General features: G+C 39.3%; 1 protein-coding gene and 1 long non-coding RNA gene across 2 annotated transcripts; both read left to right on the top strand.

Annotated features, from left to right (window-relative positions):
• Positions 1-1337: 1337 nt before the first annotated feature.
• LOC120433812 lies at positions 1338-4889 on the top strand. Its single transcript, XR_005608777.1, has 5 exons — positions 1338-1387; positions 1548-1605; positions 3333-3444; positions 4035-4310; positions 4830-4889. It is a non-coding gene; the product is annotated as an uncharacterized LOC120433812 (long non-coding RNA).
• A 2810-nt stretch (positions 4890-7699) lies between these two features.
• LOC116328738 (aldo-keto reductase family 1 member D1-like) lies at positions 7700-19802 on the top strand. Its single transcript, XM_039601439.1, has 10 exons — positions 7700-8395; positions 8597-8764; positions 10243-10359; positions 10488-10565; positions 10829-10951; positions 18516-18625; positions 18711-18876; positions 18971-19053; positions 19135-19196; positions 19430-19802. Exons 1-9 carry the CDS (start codon positions 8303-8305, stop codon positions 19175-19177), a joined length of 981 nt encoding a protein of 326 aa, XP_039457373.1. The 5' UTR covers positions 7700-8302; the 3' UTR covers positions 19178-19196; positions 19430-19802.
• The last annotated feature ends 1963 nt before the right edge of the window (positions 19803-21765 follow it).

Raw genomic sequence — 21765 nt, 5'->3', positions numbered from 1 at the left:
TACCCGTCCGTCTAAGGACACTACCTTGTGACATAGGTAGGTAGTGTCCTTATGAGCATCCTTCCCCTGAATTCGGACACAGCCACTGAATTGGGACACAGCCAATGTTTCTGCGCAGACGCCGCGCATGCGCACAAAACCAACGCCGAAAAACTAAGGCCGTTTATCAATGCCCAAGTACGCGAGTACGTACTCGCGTTCTCGGTGAGTACGCACTCGCCGAGAAGGCACGGAGTACGCACCGCCGAGAACGCGAGCACGGACTCGTGGGCCGTCTCTCAATTCTCTCGGGCACGCGAGCACGGACTCGTGATTTGTACCAGCGCACGTGATGATGTCACAGGTCCGGAGTTTTTTACTGCCGGCCCCTCCTAATTTAACTGTGAGTAACATGTTATGAAGCTTAACTTTAATCACAGCCAAACCGGTTTACTCAGGAACAAATAAAACACTGAAATAAACCAAACATTAACATTTAGAAGTGATCTAAGTGACTTATATATCATTTTTAACCTCAGTAGTGAAACCTCTATTAATAAAAATAGTGTACATGTACATATGTGTACATACCTTAATAAAAACAAGCAGGTGAGATGTTAGAACGCTTTTATTTCTATTCTAGTGGACACTCAATACTATAGACAGCTGCTGGGGTTTCTTTAACCTGAGTAGTGAGAAGACCGCGAGCGGGCGGGGAGGGGGGGGGGACGATGTGCCGGGAGTCCGCTGTTGAGTTTTGGACGAAATGCATTCTGGGATATATAGCTGTCCCAAGTCTACACCGATGCATGCTCGATAAAATGGGCGGATCGAGAACACATCCGGGACTTTTTCGCGTTCTCGGCGTGATGCGTGCCAATTGGAACAGTACTTGGTCTCCGACTGATGACGTATCACGAGTACACGAGAACGCAAGTACGCACAAGTACGCATATTGATAAACGCCCATATAGTATCATCAGAATCCAACTTTTTTTAGACATTGAATTTATAACACTGAATTTTTATCCTCCAAATTTCCTGCAAAATATTCACCTGCAAAATTCACCTGCAAAAATTCACCTGAAAAATTCACCTGCAAAAATTCACCTGCAAAAATTTACCTGCAAAATTCACCTGCAAAATTCACCTGAAAAAATTCACCATCAAATATTCACCTGCAAAAATTCACCTGCAAAAATTCACCATCAAATATTCACCTGCAAAAATTCACCTGCAAAATTCGCCTGCAAAAATTCAACTGCAAAAGTGTTGAACTTAAATGACCCAAGCCAGAGCAATCAGCACTAGATCGAGTCGAGCGGCTCTCAGCCAATTAAATTACGCTGTTTGATCACATGACACCGTTAGCCAGCAGTGTGTCTCCTGAAAAGAGAGCTGATTAGAGGTGAGTGATTAAGTTTTTCTCCTAAATAGAGATCATTACAGAAAGCCTAGTCCTACTTAAAATCCCATTCATTTTTCTTTTATTTTATCATCTACTCGAACTGAGGAAAACATTTGACTAACTCAACGAACATTTCCGCGCGCCCCCTGCCTGTCTGCAGAGGCAGTTTTGAATTTAGGAGTGGCAAGATGGCAGCGGCAAACCCTGGCGGTTCTCCGGTAAGTATATTGTGTTTTATCTTCAAGTTTGTCTTTTGAAACGTTAATTTTATTTAAATCCGTTGGTCACGTATAAAGTACACAGACGGGGTCTTTGCTCAACTCGTCTGAGGCGTGTCTCACTAAGCGCTACATGCTAGCATCCTGCTAACCGAGCTAACCTTTACATGCTGTGCTCTACAAAATAGGATACTCGGTACAAAACCATACTCCGCAGATATTGATAGATAGACGAACACTGCAAATATAATGTGGGAAACGAGAACGGCATTTGGTGAAGGGGTAAAATACACCATGAATAAAGCCATAGAGTGAATGGCTGCCATGGTTGCAGAACGGCCTGATTTAATGACAAGAATGGGGAAGAGTGAGGTGAAGTGAACCAAAGCCACAAAACACGGTCAGACAAGGCGGGAATAGGGCAGTGATATGTCCGTCAGTATGAAGTTGGTGTGTGCTTTGGTGAACAAAAACTCGAGACCGGTATCAGGAAGATGGGTGACTCGTGTTTCACTGAAATAGTGGTGAATTAAAACATCCTTTGTTGGGGAAATTTAGGTGTAAATGCATCCATACAGGCGAGACAGAGGCAGACCAGGCAGTGAAGAAAACAAGGCAAACATTAGAAATATTAAAACGGAAATATAGGATTAATATAACATACAATTAGGGAAAATTGAAGGAATACAGTGTAAATTATACTGTAAAGTCATTAAAACAGCATAACCTGATTAAAAGAAACATGTAATTGGGTAGGATGGTGATGATGATGATGATGATGATGATGATAATAATAATATTAAAAAACATGTACAAGATGGGCATGTATACTTGTACCCAGAATTTAACAACTATAAAGTTGTGGCATGCCAGTACCTTACCCCTTCCATTATATCCACACTTTCAGAAAAGGATATGGTCAATATCTTTACAAATACTATCTAAACTTAAACAGATAGCATAAGTTAAACAGGATATTCCTCTGCATTCTCCTAGAGAGAATACATCAAATTAAACAAATAAGTAGTCTATGGCATTTAAAAGTGGTTACCTACAATTCTGAAATAATAATACTAATTCTTATTGATGATGATATTGTATTTGAAATCCTGGTGTAACACTGAACCCGACATCATAAAATGATTACCCTTGTAATGTCAGGGAGCTACAACCAAGGAGGAAAATATTACTATCTCACCCCTTGTATCCAATTACATAACAGCACTGCTTGGTAAAGGTGTTGAATTAGCTGGGTCGCTCAGTTTGGGGAAAATTGTGGGTAGCCTGCAAGGGCCTCAACTTCTCCATTCCCACAATGTGCAACAAATGGGCACAGCTGATCTTCAAGAGTGGAACATTGGCCAGTTACTTCCAACTTTAACGTATTTTTGCAAATATATTCTTAAAATTGTCTCTTTACACAGATCATAATGATACAAGATGGCACTTGTGTAATTTCCTACAAATTCAATAAATCTAAATAATTGTTACTATCCTGTTAAATCCTGAAAAATGTTTTAACAGCTGTGTTAAACTTCATACTGACACATGCTGGAAAGCGCATTCATGAGACTTTTTTATGCCTTCTAGAGCAGTAGCAATCAAAGATTTTAAGGATTCTTTTACATTTTTTAAACACTTTGATTAAGGCATATGTTGTTCTTTATTGTCAGATCTAAGTTTGTTTAAAGCTTCGAATGTTTTGGGGTACTTTTCTTTGTTTTCAGGGTTCGTGGCAACCACGGATGGGGAAAATGTGGAGGTTGCACGGCTGATGTTTACTGTTCATGGCACAGGAAGAGGCAGTTTTATTTCAGGAATGAGTGAGCACAATCAAAGGTTTGTTCTCATAAAATACTGTCAACCTCCAATGTTTCTGACATAAGATGGAAGGTGTTGCAGCTTTATTTCCATTATTTAAAAATACATAAACATTTAAAGGGTATAGCTTTATGAAAAAAGTTTTATAGTAAAATGTCTTTAGAGAACAGTGCCCTATCCAGCAGGATATATTGTCTGATATGTGTCAGGTGTTTTTTGTTGTTGTTGTTGTTGTTGTTGTTTCTTTCAATTTCCATTATTTACCCCTCAAGGAAGAAAATATTGAACAGGTCCTACAAACCCCAAAGAGCCTTCAGGACTCTGCCCTATTTTTAGTTATTCACACACCTTTTCCAGTCTGTTACTTCCTTCCCTGAATGTTCATTCTGTGTTAATGGTCTGGTTGTCATCTCATTTGTTGCCACTGATCATTACAACCCTTTTGGCACCTTTTAAGTGATATGCCTGGGTCCTTCCTACATGCCCTGATAATGTATTATTACTGTTGTCATGCACACATTTCATGTAGGGTTAGAAACAAGCAGGAATTTCTCATACACACCAAAGAAAGGCCATACCTAATTAAATATTTTTATATATTATTTCAGAATAGAGCGACTGTGGAGAGACCTCTGGGTGGCCATTACATGCTTTACTACGATGTTCTTCACAACCTTGAGGAAGAAGACCTTCTTGACATTTCAAATGCTGCACACCTCTTTTGCTGCCATTACGTCTTTCTTCCTCGACTGGAGGATGATTTTAATACATTTTGCAGTGGATGGGACAACCATCCACTGCGAACAGAAAACAACATGAGTCCCAACCAGCTGTGGGAGTTGGGTCACAGATATCACCCTGTTCCTGTTCCAGAAAACACACAGGTAAAGGTGCACATTTTAGTACTCATTGATTTTCTTACAGAGAATGTGATGATTTTATGGATAATTAAAGTCAGTCATAAATCCACAAACACAACAAGCTGAAAGTCAGTGATGCTGCTCGGTTTGCAGTCCTGAATATCACGGCACAAGCAGGATTCACTGCACTGTTAATGTTAGCTATGTTATATTGCTGCCTCTGTTCGGTGGTGTCGAGCCAAACGGACTTTAACGTGTGTTTGAACAAGCTGACGGTTCACTCGTTAAGCTGAAAGAAAGATGCTTTAATCACAGGAGTCACGCATGTGTCCACTGTAGCATCTGGGAACTCTTCTTGTTTAGCACTCGTAATAACACAAACACTAAATCCTCCTTCTCTTGTGCTGTTTTGTAGCAGTGTATACACCTGAGACTGTCACCTGTCTGTCTGTCCTGCACACTCTCTCTGTTTCTTTCTCTCTGATTGTGGAATAAAAGTATGAACATGTATTTATAAGTTACACTTGTGTTTGAATCCTGCAGCTTATCACACATTTGATTTCCATGTGTGACGACTGCAAGTGTCCAGAGTGAGGACAGACTGAGGGACCCACTGCTGCACATCACCTGTGAGGCTTTGCACCCCTGATGATCCACCAGGACAAACTCAGCAGTGTGTGAGGAAGAGGAGGAGGAAGAGCCAGCAGCAGCTGACAGATGGAGAGAATAGACAGACTGTTCCCTGTTTGTGAAGGACTGCTAGAAAAGTTTAACATAACTAATTGTCTGTCCTGAATCAGTCTTATTAGGTAATGTTCAAATAATGTTATCGTTCCAGTGTTTTCAGTGTGGGAGAAAGTACTCAGGGCCTTCAAGTTACACACTATGAAAGGCAGCAACAAGTTTAATGTTCAGAAACCTAAAGTATGTATCAGCAGCAGAATGGAGCAAAAATAAATGTTTGTTTCAGTTCTATGAAGCTTTGAGTATTTTGGATTAGTAGCACTGCTGTGTTTGTTGCATCATAGTGCTGTAATTGTTTATATGCTTTATATATTCTGAGGTAAGTTGATCTATAGTGTTACATCATATTCTATAAGGATGTTATGTGTTTGTAGACTTTCTGCCCAGTTTGACCCATTTTGCAGAAGTCAGCCTGTTTAAGGCTCTGATATCTATTCTGTATGACTTAAAGCAGTTATGACATGGTCTGATTTTCTCACCCAATAAAGGAATATTTAATATATCAGTCTACTCTTCATTGTATCAGAAACAGTTTTCACAGCTCGTACGTTTTCTTTTTACACATATATGCAAGCATTGAGCCAAATGTAATAATGCCAACATATTAAACAAACATTTGTCTCTTATATATAATACATCTACATATACACTGTCAAAGATATTTGTCTTTGAGTGAAGATTTAAGGTGACAGGACTTATAAATAACTGGAACTTGAATCTTTACTGAAGCTCAGTATTTGACTCAGAGTTCATTCACATGATTGTCACATCACATGTGCTGTACCAGTGTACCTGCACATGCGATGTGACAATAGAAGTGATTTGATTTGAGAGTTCAAACTCACTGCTGCAATAACTTATGATTAATATAATAACTATGATATTGGCCATATCATATTTACACTGACTTTAGTCTCATGAACAACATTAGCTAATTGTTATTTACTAGCTAATCTTAAATGACTGTTCAGTACAGATATGAAGGCCAACAATCATGTTTTACAGTCCTGTGGTCTCAGCATCAGATACTTATTAAATCACACAAAGCTCGTGTAGAAACAAACACACGAACAAAAATATGTTCTCCTTCATTTCTGTCAAACAAAGCTGTACGAAACGTTTCCAGCGGTTGGTGTTATGGTTGCTAGGCAACCTGGGAAGCGCGACGGAGGCTAGACCGTCCCATTTCACGAGCCTCGCACTTCCGGCCTTAGCGGTCTTTGAGTACGCGGCCCTTGAGGATCGTTGAGGCTGCGTACTTTAATGCTGCAGACCCTGAATTGGGATACAGCCCTGAATTGGGATACAGCCTTAATCACTCACCTCTAAACAGCTCTCTTTTCAGGAGACACACTGCTGGCTAACGGTGTCATGTGATCAAACAGCGTAATTTAATTGGCTGAGAGCCGCTCGACTCGATCTAGTGCTGATTGCTCTGGCTTGGGTCATTTAAGTTCAACACTTTTGCAGTTGAATTTTGCAGGCGAATTTTGCAGGTGAATTTTTGCAGGTGAATATTTGATGGTGAATTTTTGCAGGTGAATTTTTGCAGGTGAATATTTGATGGTGAATTTTTTTCAGGTGAATTTTGCAGGTGAATTTTGCAGGTGAATTTTTGCAGGTGAATTTTTGCAGGTGAATTTTTGCAGGTGAATTTTGCAGGTGAATTTTTTCAGGTGAATTTTTGCAGGTGAATTTTGCAGGTGAATATTTTTGCAGGGAAATTTGGAGGATAAAAATTCAGTGTTATAAATTCAATGTCTAAAAAAAGTTGGATTCTGATGATACTATATTTCTTCCACTATATTTCTTCCATACGAGCACGGACTCGTGGGCCGTTTCTCAATTCTCAAGTACGCGAGCACGGACTCGTGATTTGTACAGTCGGAACACCTGCGTACGTGATGATGTCACAGGTCCGGAGTTTTTACTGCCGTCCCCTCCTAATTTAATTGTGAGTAACATGTTATGAAGCTTAACTGTAATCACAGCCAAACCGGTTTACTCAGGAACAAATAAAACACTGAAATAAACCAAACATTAACATTTAGAAGTGATCTAAGTGACTTATATATCATTTTTAACCGCACTAGTGAAACCTCTAATAATAAAAATAGTGTACATGTACATACGTGTACATACCTTAATAAAAACAAGCAGGTGAGATGTTAGAACGCTTTTATTTCTATTCTAGTGGACACTCAATACTATAGACAGCTGCTGGAGTTTCTTTAACCTGAGTAGTGAGAAGACCGCGAGGGGGGTGAAAACGATGTGCCGGGAGTCCGCTGTTGAGTTTTGGACGAAATGCATTCTGGGACATATAGCTGTCCCAAGTCCACACCGATGCATGCTCGATAAAACGGGCGGATCGAGAACACATCCGGGACTTTTTCGCGTTCTCGGCTTGATGCGTACTTCGAATTGGAACAGTACTTGGTCTCCGACTGATGACGTATCACGAGTACACGAGATCGCAAGTACGCACAAGTACGCATATTGATAAACGCTCTAAACAGAGCTCCCTGAAAGGCACAGCCAATCACATTGGCTATAGTTGTCACATGACGTAGGAGCGAACGTAATTTAACTCTTTCTGCACCGCTGGGTGAATGAGACGTTGACAGATCGGGGGAGGGTTTCTTTCTATCGGGTTTGTTTTTCTTTACTCGCAGAGATCAAATTAGTGGTGGGGACAATTCAATAATCGCTGGATATTGGTGGGGACATGTCCCTTCCGTCCATGCCAAATCTACGCCCTTGCTGTGTATACTCATGTATTGACAATAAAGCTCCTGAATCTTGAAAGACTTTCAATACTAGGCAGATGAGATGTATCACTATGAGGGTGGAGTGGAATAGTCCTCGTTGATAATACCTTTAATTTCCCTCTCACCTTTTGGCTTTCAACACCATGTCACCTGATCAGCTGGGGGTAGATAAATTCAGCGTAATCCCATTGTCACTGCCAGCTTTCACCAGTATCTGAAAGCTTAATCCAACATATAATATAGCATATAGTATAGCATTTTAGTCTCATTTATGATGACGATTCAGATTCGTTTTATAATTGTCTGTCTTGGTGTCCGGTTGCTCATGTTTTCATGAGCAACCGGTTGAGCAACAGTTGAGGCACTTTGCCTTTGGGAGGGGTTTCTGGCCGAGTAGAAAGCAGAGGAGCCAGCCTCTTTGACAGTATTCAAAAGTTCGAGTGAGTGCACAGTGCCAGACTTCCAGATCGTTTGACCTTTGTAACAACATTTTTGTTAAACATGGAATTGACAGCAGAAAGTCACTCCATTCCCCTATCTGACGGAAACAGCATACCCTTGATAGGACTGGGAACTTATGCAAATCCCCGCGAGGTAAGATTCATGATTTAATTGTATATTATATATTGTTGCGCATGTGTCGCGAAACAAAAACTAAATTAATAAATAAACAATAGTGGTAGGATTTTTTTTTTTTTTTTTGCTGTGACTTTTGAGTGCTTATTATTATTATGGTTGTTGTTGTTATTTTATTTTATACTATACATTACCTGCAGTACTTCTTTTTTTTGACAGACTCCTAAAGGAACTACATATGAATCTGTCAAAATTGCGATCGAAACGGGCTACAGACACATTGACGGAGCTTTGGTCTATTACAATGAACACGAAGTGGGGCAAGCAATAAGGGACAAAATAGCAGATGGAACTGTGAAAAGAGAGGACATCTTCTATTGTGGAAAGGTTTGCAAAGCAGACTTGTTCGTGTGAGTCTCTACTGTGCGCCTTGACCGTTGAACTTTTTTTTTCTTTGTGTTTTTTTTAGATAACATATGTAGGGGGTTCAATAGGACACAAACATTTTTCCTCCTTTTTTTCAAAAACGGATATGGAAGTTGAACAGTGCATCTACAAAAAACAACCAGAGTTGGCAAAAGTACACACATTCTATACTTAAGTAGAAGTACATCTATTACTGTTCAAAACTACTCCAGTAAAAGATGAAGTACTGATTCAACTTCTTTACTCAAGTAAAAGTAAAAACGTGCACGCTGTTTAGTAGCTGTTTGGAGGACATTTCTATTTCTGTTCAAAGCTAACCTTGGGCTATGTTAACATAATGATAAAATAATATTAGTAGATGGGAATACAAACTTTAGTCTAAGTTTTTTTCCAATCTAAGTATACTCAGCTTGAATCTGAAGAAAAAGAAGTAAAATAAAAAATATATATCAGTCAATGGATCTAAGCATCATCAGCTAAAATCACAGTACACCAAACTAATCTCCAGAGTATTTTCATGTAGTCTTTAAATAGCCTCAGTTTGATTTGCATGTATCATAATATGTAAAAACACAATGTCGGCTCACTGACAAAAATCCGTTAAAGCAAATCCGTTAAGGCAAAAGTAACGAGCCTGTTTCACTACTGAAGTGCAGTATAGAAAATTGTATAAAATTGTAACAAATATTTGTGCTTTGTTACTTCCAACCTCAAGAGACAACACTTGATAAAGTTCAGTGATGCATGAAGATCATCATGACTTTTAGAACTGGAACAACAAGTTCCATTAATAACAATTCCACAAAATCCTTATGTAGGTTATTCAGGGTGAAACAGGTTGTTTTATTTTTCTTCTAATTCATTGAAATAAATCCAGCACTATGATGGCAGGCACAGGTTTTGGTTGCACCATTCCTAGCATGCATGTTTCTAGATGAGGTTTAACATCTATATCGAGAATACATGAAAAATGCGTTTAGCAGGATTTCTCTGGGTGTAATTGTTGATGCCAACAAAAAATTAAAAGTTTAAAAATGTGTTTTTTCCTGTCAAAAATGGTGGCCAAAGTGACAAAAAAGTACAAATCCTTTAGTTATTTTAAAGTAAATAACTAATAATGCAAATAAGAAAAAAAGCCAATCTGAATATTACACCAATATTATTTCCCTGAACCACAAAATAAATAAGGAAGATAAAGTAAGTACATTTTGATTTATACAACACCTTTCTAGACAAACATTACAAAGTCCTTCATGGCAAAAGTTAACCAAAAACGAGTCTAAAATGCTTTTTGCCTGTGAGAAACTTAAGAGGTATGGATAACATACAACTAGATAACATATTCATTTTTATGACTTACCTTTGAACCTTTAAAAAACAAATGCTGAATTCTGTAGCTTTTTTCTACATTTGTTAACTTTTCTTCTTTTCTTTTGAAGTTGTGGAACACATTTCATCCACCCGAGCTAGTACGACCTACTTTGGAGAAAACCCTGACGACATTACAGCTGGATTATGTTGACCTCTATATTATAGAACTGCCCATGGCTTTCAAGGTATGCATATATTCAAATAATACTGGAAAACTTAATAACAAGTTTTAAATTTTTACATTTGAATTTCATGAGGTTTTACTGCACCAAATGAAATACTGTACTATACTGAACACTATAATTTTCTGAAGCCAGGAGATGGATTTTACCCCAAAGATGAGAGTGGGAAGTGGCTTTATCATGAAACGGACCTCTGTGCCACATGGGAGGTGAGACTTGGTGACCTGCTTATTCAAGAAAATTTAGTTTCAGTGATTTCCTAACATGTGTGAAGACAACATAACTGCTACAGAACAACAGTATTGGGTACACGCGTCCTGTAACTTATAGTTAAATGCAAAAAGATATGTGGTAAAAATCAGTGACAGCTTTTACAGTGTCTCAGTTTTACTGTTTTTGACACAATTTAAAAGCTCACAAAGTTCAACGTTGACTATATTGTTTTATTATTGTGCTTTCCTATGTCTCTCAGGCTTTAGAAGCTTGTAAAGACGCTGGCCTTATAAAATCTCTTGGGGTTTCAAACTTCAACAAGCGACAACTAGAGCTAATCCTTAACAAGCCGGGGCTGAAACACAAACCTGTGTCAAACCAGGTAAGTGGTACATTATTGAGCTAGCGGTTGTCTGGAAATAAGTTACTAAGTACTTATTTTCAGAATACTAAGTTCAAAAATCTTTGCGCTTTGCAGGAGGGGAGCTGTGCTTGCAGTTATCAATGTTCATCATGTTTTAGTTAGAAAGTCAGTCTAATTAATAATTAACTTCTGTTGCATAGCCATAAGGACATTTTAGAAACCATTGTTCAGTTAGATACATTTAAAGCTTTCTGAATGGAGTTATGCATCTAGAGGTGTCAGGAAGTACTTGTGTACTCTCTCTGTGTGTGCATGTGTTTTTTGTACTCCAAGTCCTCAAGTTGTGCAATAGAACTTGGCACAGAACTAAATTTTAGATGCCGGAAGATTGTTATCTAAACAAATATTTTGATGTCATCATGTTGCCCAGCAACACCTATAGTCGCAGGCAGAGCTTTAGGATAGATAGCTATCCCATGCCTCACATAGACCAGTTTGTGCTCATCAGAGTAAGGTCATTTTGTATGCATGCATAAAGTGGTGGCAGAAAAACAACAGAAATAAGCCAAGTATAACCAGTGCTTCAGGTTAGGTAGCTAGATTTGTTTAGTGCATATTGCATTTGCTGAACAGTCACCTCTGACTACTATTTTTGTCATCTGGTTTGGCAAGATATTGACGCCAAAAATAACCCCAAGTTATCACCTCCAGTTCCTGGAAAAGGAGCCTTTATTGCTGTGCTTTATGCAAAATCCTAACACCTCTGGCTGAAATGGAGCATGAAAGCTTCCACTGTGTTTTATAGATGAGTGTAAACACTCACTGTTGTACCTCTTTTCTGACCTCCTCAATACAAAGAGTGCTGACTACAAATTGAACATAAAATTTCACATTTGGATTCATCACTCCATAAGGCCTGTAGCCACTGATTTTCATCCCAGTTCTTACAATACAATACAATACAACTTTATTTATATAGCACATTTAAAACCGAAGGTATACCAAAGTGGTTCACAAAAAGGTTAAATATAAGATAAAAGGCTATAACAGAGTACAAACCCTCCCCAAAAGTACAGACAAAATAAGAAATAAAACATTAGAGCATAGTTTAGAAGATAAAATTACTGGGTAATCATGAATATAAGGTGGGGGTATTTATACAGTGGAACATTAGTACACTGTAAAATGTAATATTGTGTTTAATTAAAAATATTAAGTAGGCTGAACTCAATTTTTATCAATTTGTTATTAGAACTCGATTTAAATAAGTTACCAGTACTTTTTATGCAAAAACGCTGATAAACTCAATTTATTTGAGTAGTTGTCTTAACTTAGAAAAACTAAGTAAGCTGGAAGTTTTGCTTCTCAGTGCGGAAGGATGAAAGATGTGTTTTGAAAATGCCACGTCACTACCGTCCTCCTCCCTCGCGGATCAGTCCGAATGTTCATGGTACCAGCATTTGTTATGGAATATGTTGAGCAAACCTGCAGAAGCGTCAGCTCAAGATATTATTGTTGTCATTGCTATGGATCTTTACCTGATACACTGACTTGGTGAGTAAATGTTTACTCTTATTCAAACTGATTTTGTGGCTTCTCTTAGTTTAGCACCAGGTTTATAATCTTGCTAGCTAGTTAGTGTTAGCCTAGCGTTGCTGCTGCCGCTGGGCTCATGTTACTTAAAAATTAACACCACAGCCTTAAAAACCTCATATGAAACTATGTCTGTGAAATTTTCTGTTGATTGTTTGAAATAAAAAAGTGAGCTAAGAGCCCAGACAAAATTCTTCGGGAGGTGCAGCCGTTGGGGGTGGGGTGGGGTGGGGTGGGGTGTGGGGGGTATTTTCAATCCATAGCCATAACTAACTAACTATATATATCATGTTTAACCTGAGTAGCAAAAGACCGCAGGGGGGTTGAAAACAATATGCCAGCAGTTGGCTGTGCTCCCGGACTCTATCAAGCCTTGACCTCCCGGTCAGCTATCGCGCTGGTGGATAACAGAGCTCTCCGAAAACGTGGAAGCACTTTTGCAAATATGTAATATTTTGATAAATTAAGTAGATATTTGAGCATTACACAGCTACATTCTCGCCTGAAAATATCTTAAAAGGTTATTTTGTGACCCAAAAAGGGTAGTCTGGGGAAAAGGAGGATGGCCAATGGCGGAGGAGCGCGGCTAAAAAACTTATTACTTTTTCTGGGTCACAAAATAAACTTTTAAGATATTTTCAGGCGAGAATGTATCTGTGCAAAGTTCAAATATCTGCTCGACTTATCAAGACATCACATATTTGCAAAAATGCTCTGACGTTTTCGGAGACGTCTATTTTTTTTTTTTTTTCATGCTTTGTGGCAGCTTTTGAACATCTGTGGCATATATTAATGTCAAATCTAGCCTTTATTTAACAACATAAGGAAACTCTATGTTACAATGATTGCACAGCCATTAAGGATCAAATCAGTTTCTGAAAAATGTTCTGTTTTTTCTCCCTCTGCTTGCTTATTACTGTCTTTGAGGCTCGGGACCAGCACTCCTGCTGTTGGACAGAAAGACATCAACTCAGTGGTAAGTATTTTGGTTTTCCAATATATTAGCAACTGTCAGTGACATTTATATTAATCGGGCTGAACTTTAATCATACTTTAGATCAGCCTGTTTTACTTAATTGTTTTATTTGTGCTTTGGTTTGGGGAAGTTGTTTCTTTACTGATCTTTTCCTGTCTTCTGTTATTAGACTTGAGATATGACTGCACTATGCTGTTGCTGGTGACTCCAGTTAATTCTACAAGACATGCTGTGTAAGTAAACAAACAACAACAGTTTGGTCTGCATTTCTTGAAAGATCACATCCCCCAAACTTAGTTTAGAGGGTCTACACTGTATATAGTGAAGTCTGCAAGTTTTCTAACAGCAAAATTTGTTTTGTGCCCAAATCATTTTGCACATCATTAGAATGAAACTTATTGGCTATGTTTGCATAGCCCTTTTTAAAATGATGCTTTCATGACATTATTGTATGTTGGGTGGTGGTCAGGGCTATCCAGACTGACAATTGGGACATTGAATGTCACCTCTCCGGTGGGGAGGGAGCCTGAGATTGTCTAAATTGGAGTCTGTTCTATACCAAATGCAGAAAAAAATGTTTTAAGAAAGCAATTAAGTTCATGTTCCAAAAAATATGATTGCTTGTAGGACACCAGGAGAGATGAGTCCTCCGTCACAGATGGTGTGGTCAGTGAAGATGGTCGCCTGCAGGTTCAAGTCCATTGCATCTCCAACCCACATCCACTGCCACTGCACTTAAGGGAAGTTAAAGACTTTCTTCTGCACTTACATTTGGATCACCTCGATCCATGATAGTCGTTCAGGCAGTAATGCCTGGACTGGAAACAAGCCATCCTTAAAATAATACAACATTCCAGCTCCTGTGTTGGAATGAAAAACAAATGTGTTGTTTAAATTAGAGACTGCACTTGTGACAGAACAACAAATATTTTATTTTGATTATATAAGTAATGTAAGTACAAAACAAACTTGTGGTAGGCCTAAACTTATTTTCAGAATAATTACATCTGAGACTTTGTTTCATTGTAAGATTATAACAGTGATGGCAATATAATTGTTTGTTGTTCAGCAGAACAGTGTCCAGTATGTTGGCTGTTATACTTTGTTGTGTTTAAAAATAAAAGTTGGGCTGATTTTAACATCATTACAAAAAGTGTTGTTAATTATTTTTAATCATATTCATGGTACCACAAATTGTTTTTTCATTTAGTTGAACTTGAAATGTTTGTCAGTAGGTAAACAATTAGTATTGTACAGTCAGAAATATCAAGTTAGAATAGAATAGAATAGAATAATCCTTTAATTGTCCCACAAGGGGAAATTTGGTTGTAACAGCAGCCAAAAAGACACATATACAAACAAACAGTAGACAGGACACAGAACAGAAACATACACAATTTTTCTTACATATTTACATTAAGGACAATGGTTACTATATACAGAGAGTACTGTACAGTTATTAAATTAAATAAAAATAACTACAGATAAGAGGCGAACCAGGTTGTAGTGTGAATCGGTTGATTAACTTATTGCAGTTACAGCGCTGATGTAAACATCTATGTTTGTTGGGAGCAGTTCTGATTGTACAGTCTGACAGCTGCAGGGAGGAAGGACCTGTGGAAACGCTCCTTCATGCATCTAGGATGCAGCAGTCTGTCACTGAAGGAGCTCTGCGGTTCAGCAACATTTACATGCATGGGGTGGGAGACTCTGTCCATCAGAGATGTTATTTTGGCCAGAGTCCTTCTGTCTCCCACCACCTGCACTGGGTCCAGGGTGCATCCCAGAACAGAGCTGGCATTCCTGATGAGTTTATCCAACCTCTTCCTCTCAGCTGCAGATAAACCGCAGATAAAAAGTTATTCTTAATACTGCAGACTTGCAATGTATAAGTTGTCCTAACAGTCATCTTAAGTAAGCTTTACTTAGTTTTTTTGAGTTCTGGGAACTAACAAGGCTTTACAGTGTACTCAAAATGAGTAAGTTGCCCTAACTTGGTCATCTTAAGTAAGCTTGATCCAATTTTTTTGAGTTCTGGGAACAAATGAGCTTGTACAGAGTACTCAAAATAAATAAGTTGTCCTAATTTAGTCATTTTTAGCTAAGCTTTACTCAATTTTTTTGAGGCAACAAGTTTTCTTAGTTTTTTTGAGTTCTGGGAACTAATTAGATTTTACAGTGTAGAAGATAAATAAAATAAGGGTAAAACTATAGGGGATGTGAACTAACTAACTGAAAACACTCGGTAAGTTTTTAACTGAGATTTAAATGAATAGATGGAATCAGAGGCGTGAATAGCAGCAGGAAGATTGTTCCAGAGGCTCGGGGCTGCCAGGGCAAAAGCACGGTCACCTCTGGTCTTTAGCCGGGTTCTAGGCTGCACTAAGAGTAATTGTCTTGATGATCTTAGGGCTTTCCCAGGGGTATATGGACTAAGGCAAGGGTCAGCAACCTGCGGCTCTTTAGTCCTTATACTGCGGCTCCGCGTGGTTTGGGAAAATAAATTAGAAGTATTTAGCTGAAGTGTATTTTATTTATGTTAGTTCTTTTTAACTTGTAGTTCTAAATTGGAAGATTATTGTGATATTGAAATATAAAAATAAAATTATATTGTATTATTTCTTCATCGCTCAAAATAAGAGTCACACTCGCGGAAGCCGGTATACCCGCCGAAACGCCGTGCATTTATCGAGACTTTCAACCTCAAGTAGGCCAATTATGGATCTTCGGATCCACATTATGTCAGCAGCTGTTCTCCACCGTGAACTATGTTAAAAGACAAACACCGTTCACGCCTGACAGATGACAGCTTACAGTCCTGCGTAAACTGACTTTGTACAGCCCCAATTTGCAGACGCTGTGAGCAGAGGTTCAGGAGCAGAAGTCCCATTGTAAACATACCACGGCAGACCCGACGATGTTTGCATGAACACGCTTTTCAGCATCTCTTTATTTTCCACTTTTCACACATGGTTGCTGTACGCATACAGCCGGCTGTAGCTTTTCAGCTCACAGCCCGACATACACCACCAACAACACAACAGCAAGGATAGCGCAGAGGCGTGATTGCGGGTGTCGCTCAGGTGCGTCCGCCTTCCCTGCAGCGGTGCTGCAGACCACGCCCCGCCGCACGCATTAACCAGGTAAAATACATATTTAGGCAGAATTTTGCAAAAATCTATTTTTCATTTTTCAGCAGCATAGTGCTTTTTTCCAATTATTTTTTAAGAGTCAGGTCAAGGCTCCAACAGCCCAAAGGCGATATAAGGGTGGCGGCTGACAACAATTTTTGTTTGCTACATGGATCATTTTAGTTCAGGTTGGTGTCTTTCCTTTTGTTATATTTCTTTAAGAGTTCAAAATGTGTTGATTACATAAATAAAATGTAATTTTCTCTGTAGCACTTCATGGATTTCATAAGCAGCACACCTTAGTTGTTCAAACAAAGCATAAAGGTAAAAAACAATATTTACAGTGTTATCTTCATTTTAGATGTCAAAAAGTATTTGCGGCTCCCAGTGTTTTCTTTTGTGTGGAAACCGGGTCCAAGTGGCTCTTTGGGTGTAAAAGGTTGCAGACCCCTGGACTAAGGAGTTCAGTGAGGTAGCACGGCGCAGTATTGACACAGTTCTTGTGTAATTTGGCACTATTCAGCCTTTTCTTCTTGCTTCTTTTCCTTAAGAATGGCTTCTTGACAGCCACCCTTCCACTGAGACCATTTCTGGTGAGTCTTCAACAAACTGTTGATGGATTAGTTGAAGGATGAGATACACCACTCAGGTCCCATATCAGATCTTTGATAGTTTTTCTGTTTTCTTAAGGACATAGCTTTCAGATGCTGTTCATCTGCTGTAATGTTTTTTTTCTTCTTCAAGCTTTTTTCTTTCTTTCTTCCACTTGTCCAGTTTCCTCACACCATACTGAGATATGCCAAGTTTCCAGCTAAAAGCTCTTTGCTCATCAAACCGTGTTATTCATGGCAGAGATTTAGATAAAAGATGTGGGAAGAAATTTTCTTTTACTACAGGATGCTAATAAGTCCCTAAAGAAACTGGTTCTTTCCTAACTTTTCTGTAATGTGTAGACTCGATGAGTCATTTGAATTAGCTGCCTTTTTGTGATTGAATGATTCATAGATCAGTGTTAGGTGTTTTAATAATCGTGATAAAAGAGTGAAAAAACAGCTAGTGCCCAAGGTAAAATTTTGTCTTCAGAAAGCCTGGAGAACTTGCTCAGGACCACTTACAAGAAAGTGTCTTATTAGAAATATAATGAAATACTTGAGACTCGGGAAATGTACAGTACTGTATTTACCATAAGATCAGCAGCTAAATGTGCAAACCATTCTTCATTTTAAAAAGTAGTGTTTCAAGAGTCAATGCTTTGTTACTCTATTGTGCAGCGGCAATTTATTAAAGTCAGAAGAAAGAATCTGAGGCACAACCAGCTGAAGACAACAATACAGGCTTTAGTTTCAGTCTTTGAATATTTGCGCATACAGCTAATGAACAATTCAACAGAAAGACTCAGATTTTAAACATATGCCCAATATGTTTTAACTAAATCACACACACACACAGCTGTGTTTTGACAGATATGTGAACATTGTATGGATAGGACATGGATATGTTGCAGAGGTATAGGAACAAAATGCAGGCAATGTATACTGCCCAGAAATATGGGGAAAACTTCAACTTTATTTAAAAAGTAAGTTTACTGCCTGAAATATTATCAGTATGAAAGGACTGAACTTTGAATCAATGAAAGCATAACAGAGATAGGAAGTTATTATTTAAGTAACATGAACAATCAAGATGCACTTGGGAGTGTTGGTTCATTCTAATTTCTGCTACATAACTTTGCACTTTTGCTGTAACAAAACAAATTTCCCACCTGTGGGACTAATAAAGGCCATCTTATCTTATCTTATAACACTCGCAAGGAATAAGTCAAGCTGTCTTCATCAGAAACAAATATATATATGTGTGTGTATACATTTGTGCTCTATCACAGGTTGAATGCCACCCCTATTTCACCCAGCCAAAGTTGCTTGAATACTGCCGGCAGAATGGTATCGTCATTGTTGGTTACAGCCCGCTGGGAACATCCAGAGATCCGTCTTGGTATGGGTCACACTCATTTTATGAGTAGCTAGTCAAGTTCTCAGCTTCTCTTGATTGATATTAAAATATCACTGTTTCAATAAAGGGTAAACCTAAAATGCCCCCCAATGCTGGAAGATGAGCTGCTGGTATCGATTGCCAAAAAGTACAACAAGACCACGGCTCAGGTGTGTCTGCGGTTCAATGTACAGAGAGGCGTGGTGGTCATCCCAAAGAGCTTCAGCCCTGCTCGCATAAAGGAAAACTTTGAGGTTTGTTTATAATTTTAGGTGTGTAGGTAGCAAAAAGTGCATTCTGAAAACCAGATGCATGGAATATAATCAGACTTATTTGCCAACGTTCCAGATATTCGATTTCTCTCTCTCTGACGCTGATATGAAGGCAGTTGAAGGGTTGAACAAAAGCATCCGCTTTGTGGAGCTTCTCATGTGAGTATAGTGCAGCTTGTGTCAAGTTTTGCTCCTTGAACAAACGGCTCCAATTAATATTTCTCTTTTCTGGCTCAACAGGTGGTCTGACCATCCAGAGTATCCATTTCATGATGACTTCTAGACACCACAGACAGCAACACATTGTTCTAGAGCAGGGGTGCCCAATCCCAGTCCTCGAGAGCTACTGTCCTGCAGCTTTTAGATGCATCCCTACTCCAACACAGCTGAATCAAATAGATGGATTACCAATTCGGCATGCCATCAAGTCTGGCAAAGGCCTGATAACGAGCCATTCATTTGATTCAGGTGTGCTGGAACAAGGACGCATCTAAAAGCTGCAGGGCAGTAGCTCTCGAGGACTGGGATTGGGCACCCCTGTTCTAGAGTGATTAAACTTGGCATCTTTACTTTGCTAAAAATAATATTTAATTGCTATTAGCTAATTAAAAAACTTAAATTTACAGCACACAATATAATACACTTCCTTGGGTAAAGGGTTCAACTGCTGAGCTGTGCTAATGAAGGTCTGCTCTCACAGATGTCTTTCGTTTTGTAAAAGTCTTACTGATAAGTTTTGAGTGACAAAACAAACAAACTTGGGATAGTAAATGTTTGCAAACTACAGAATAAAGATAAGGTGTGGCTAAATCAAAGCAAGACTGTTAACTAAGTATAGAAAGCTTCTGAATTGCTCAACCTGAATAACAGCTTTTAAAACTGAATTTGAATTAAATTTAGCAATTGAATGCTTTCAGTTTCACTTCTCATCATTCAGTTTTAGTTTTTAAATTCAGTTTTTGGGGTCATACATCCGGGTCCTTCGAGAAAACTGCACAATAATCCAGCACAAAGTTTGCCGTTTCAGTGATAGTCATATATCATACCATATCACTTCAAACAGAGGTGATCCAGTAATACTGCACTAATGAATTACACCAGGGGTGTCGAACTCCAGGCCTCGAGGGCCGGTGTCCTGCAGGTTTCAGATATCACCCTGGGTCAACACACCTGAATCAAATGATTAGTTTCTTTACCAGGCTTCTGGAGAACTTGGCTGTGTCCCAATTCAGGGTATGCACGCTTGAAGTACGCACACTACGCGTACTACGTACGGTGCGTACTACAAGTACGGGAAGTGTGGAAGTGAGAGGCTTGTGAAATGGGACGGTCTAGCCTTCGTCGCGCCGTTCAGGTTGCCTAGCAACCATGATACTAACCGCGAGAAATGTTTCATACAGCTTTGTGTGACAGAAATGAAGAAGAAAAAATGTTTTGTTGGTCATTCATTTTTGTCATGACATCACTTTGATTAGTTGAGACCACGGGACTGTAAAACATGATAGTTGGGCTTCATTTCTGTACTGAACAGTCATTTCAATATTAGTTAGTAAATAATAATTAGCTAATGTTATTCATGAGACTAAAGTCATCTCACTGTGGTAATGTTAATATAATATGGACAATATTATATGTATTGTCAGATAATATATATATATATATATATATATATATATATGTATACCTACCAGTGGCTGGACAAAGCTGGACTGAAAGACAGCACAGAGGCACTAATCATGGCAGCACAAGAACAAGCTCTGAGTACAAGATCCATAGAGGCTGGGGTCTATCACACCAGGCAAGACCCCAGGTGCAGGCTGTGTAAAGATGCCCCAGAGACAATCCAGCACATAACAGCAGGGTGCAAGATGCTAGCAGGCAAGGCATACATGGAGCGCCATAACCAAGTGGCCGGCATAGTGTACAGGAACATCTGTGCCGAGTATAACCTGGAAGTCCCGAGGTCAAAATGGGAGATGCCCCAAGGGTGGTGGAGAATGACCGAGCTAAGATCCTGTGGGACTTCCAGATGCAGACGGACAAAATGGTGGTGGCTAACCAACCGGACATAGTGGTGGTAGACAAACAGAAGAAGACGGCTGTAGTGATCGATGTAGCGGTTCCGAATGACAGCAATATCAGGAAGAAGGAACACGAGAAGCTGGAGAAATACCAAGGGCTCAGAGAAGAGCTCGAGAGGATGTGGAGGATGAAGGTGACGGTGGTCCCCGTGGTAATCGGAGCACTAGGTGCGGTGACTCCCAAGCTAGGCGAGTGGCTCCAGCAGATCCCGGGAACAACATCGGAGATCTCTGTCCAGAAGAGCGCAGTCCTGGGAACAGCTAAGATACTGCGCAGGACCCTCAAGCTCCCAGGCCTCTGGTAGAGGACCCGAGCTTGAAGGATAAACTGCCCGCAGGGGCGTGCTGGGTGTTTGTTTTTTTTTTTTATGAGCTTGAACTCTGGGTCAAAGATGCAAGTAGCAGTTATTTACAGGGAGTGCAGAATTATTAGGCAAATTTGTCCACATCATCCTCTTCATGCATGTTGTCTTACTCCAAGCTGTATAGGCTCGAAAGCCTACTACCAATTAAGCATATTAGGTGATGTGCATCTCTGTAATGAGAAGGGGTGTGGTCTAATGACATCAACACCCTATATCAGGAGTGCAGAATTATTAGGCAACTTCCTTTCCTTTGGCAAAATGGGTCAAAAGAAGGACTTGACAGGCTCAGAAAAGTCAAAAATAGTGAGATATCTTGCAGAGGGATGCAGCAGTCTTAAAATTGCAAAGCTTCTGAAGCGTGATCATCGAACAATCAAGCGTTTCATTCAAAATGGTCAACAGGGTCGCAAGAAGCATGTGGAAAA

This window comes from Oreochromis aureus, linkage group 17 (genome assembly GCF_013358895.1).
Source record: "Oreochromis aureus strain Israel breed Guangdong linkage group 17, ZZ_aureus, whole genome shotgun sequence".
NCBI lineage: Eukaryota > Metazoa > Chordata > Actinopteri > Cichliformes > Cichlidae > Oreochromis > Oreochromis aureus.
The sequence above is the reverse complement of the archived record's forward strand: the minus strand, read 5'-3'. Positions and strand labels throughout refer to the sequence as shown.

Coding starts and splice junctions, on each gene's coding strand:
- LOC116328738 (XM_039601439.1), top strand. CDS start 8,303: ATGGAATTGACAGCAGAAAGTCACTCCATTCCCCTATCTGACGGAAAC. Junction 18,877..18,970: donor GCATAAAGGAAAACTTTGAG/GTTTGTTTATAA, acceptor CCAACGTTCCAG/ATATTCGATTTCTCTCTCTC. Junction 19,054..19,134: donor CGCTTTGTGGAGCTTCTCAT/GTGAGTATAGTG, acceptor CTGGCTCAACAG/GTGGTCTGACCATCCAGAGT.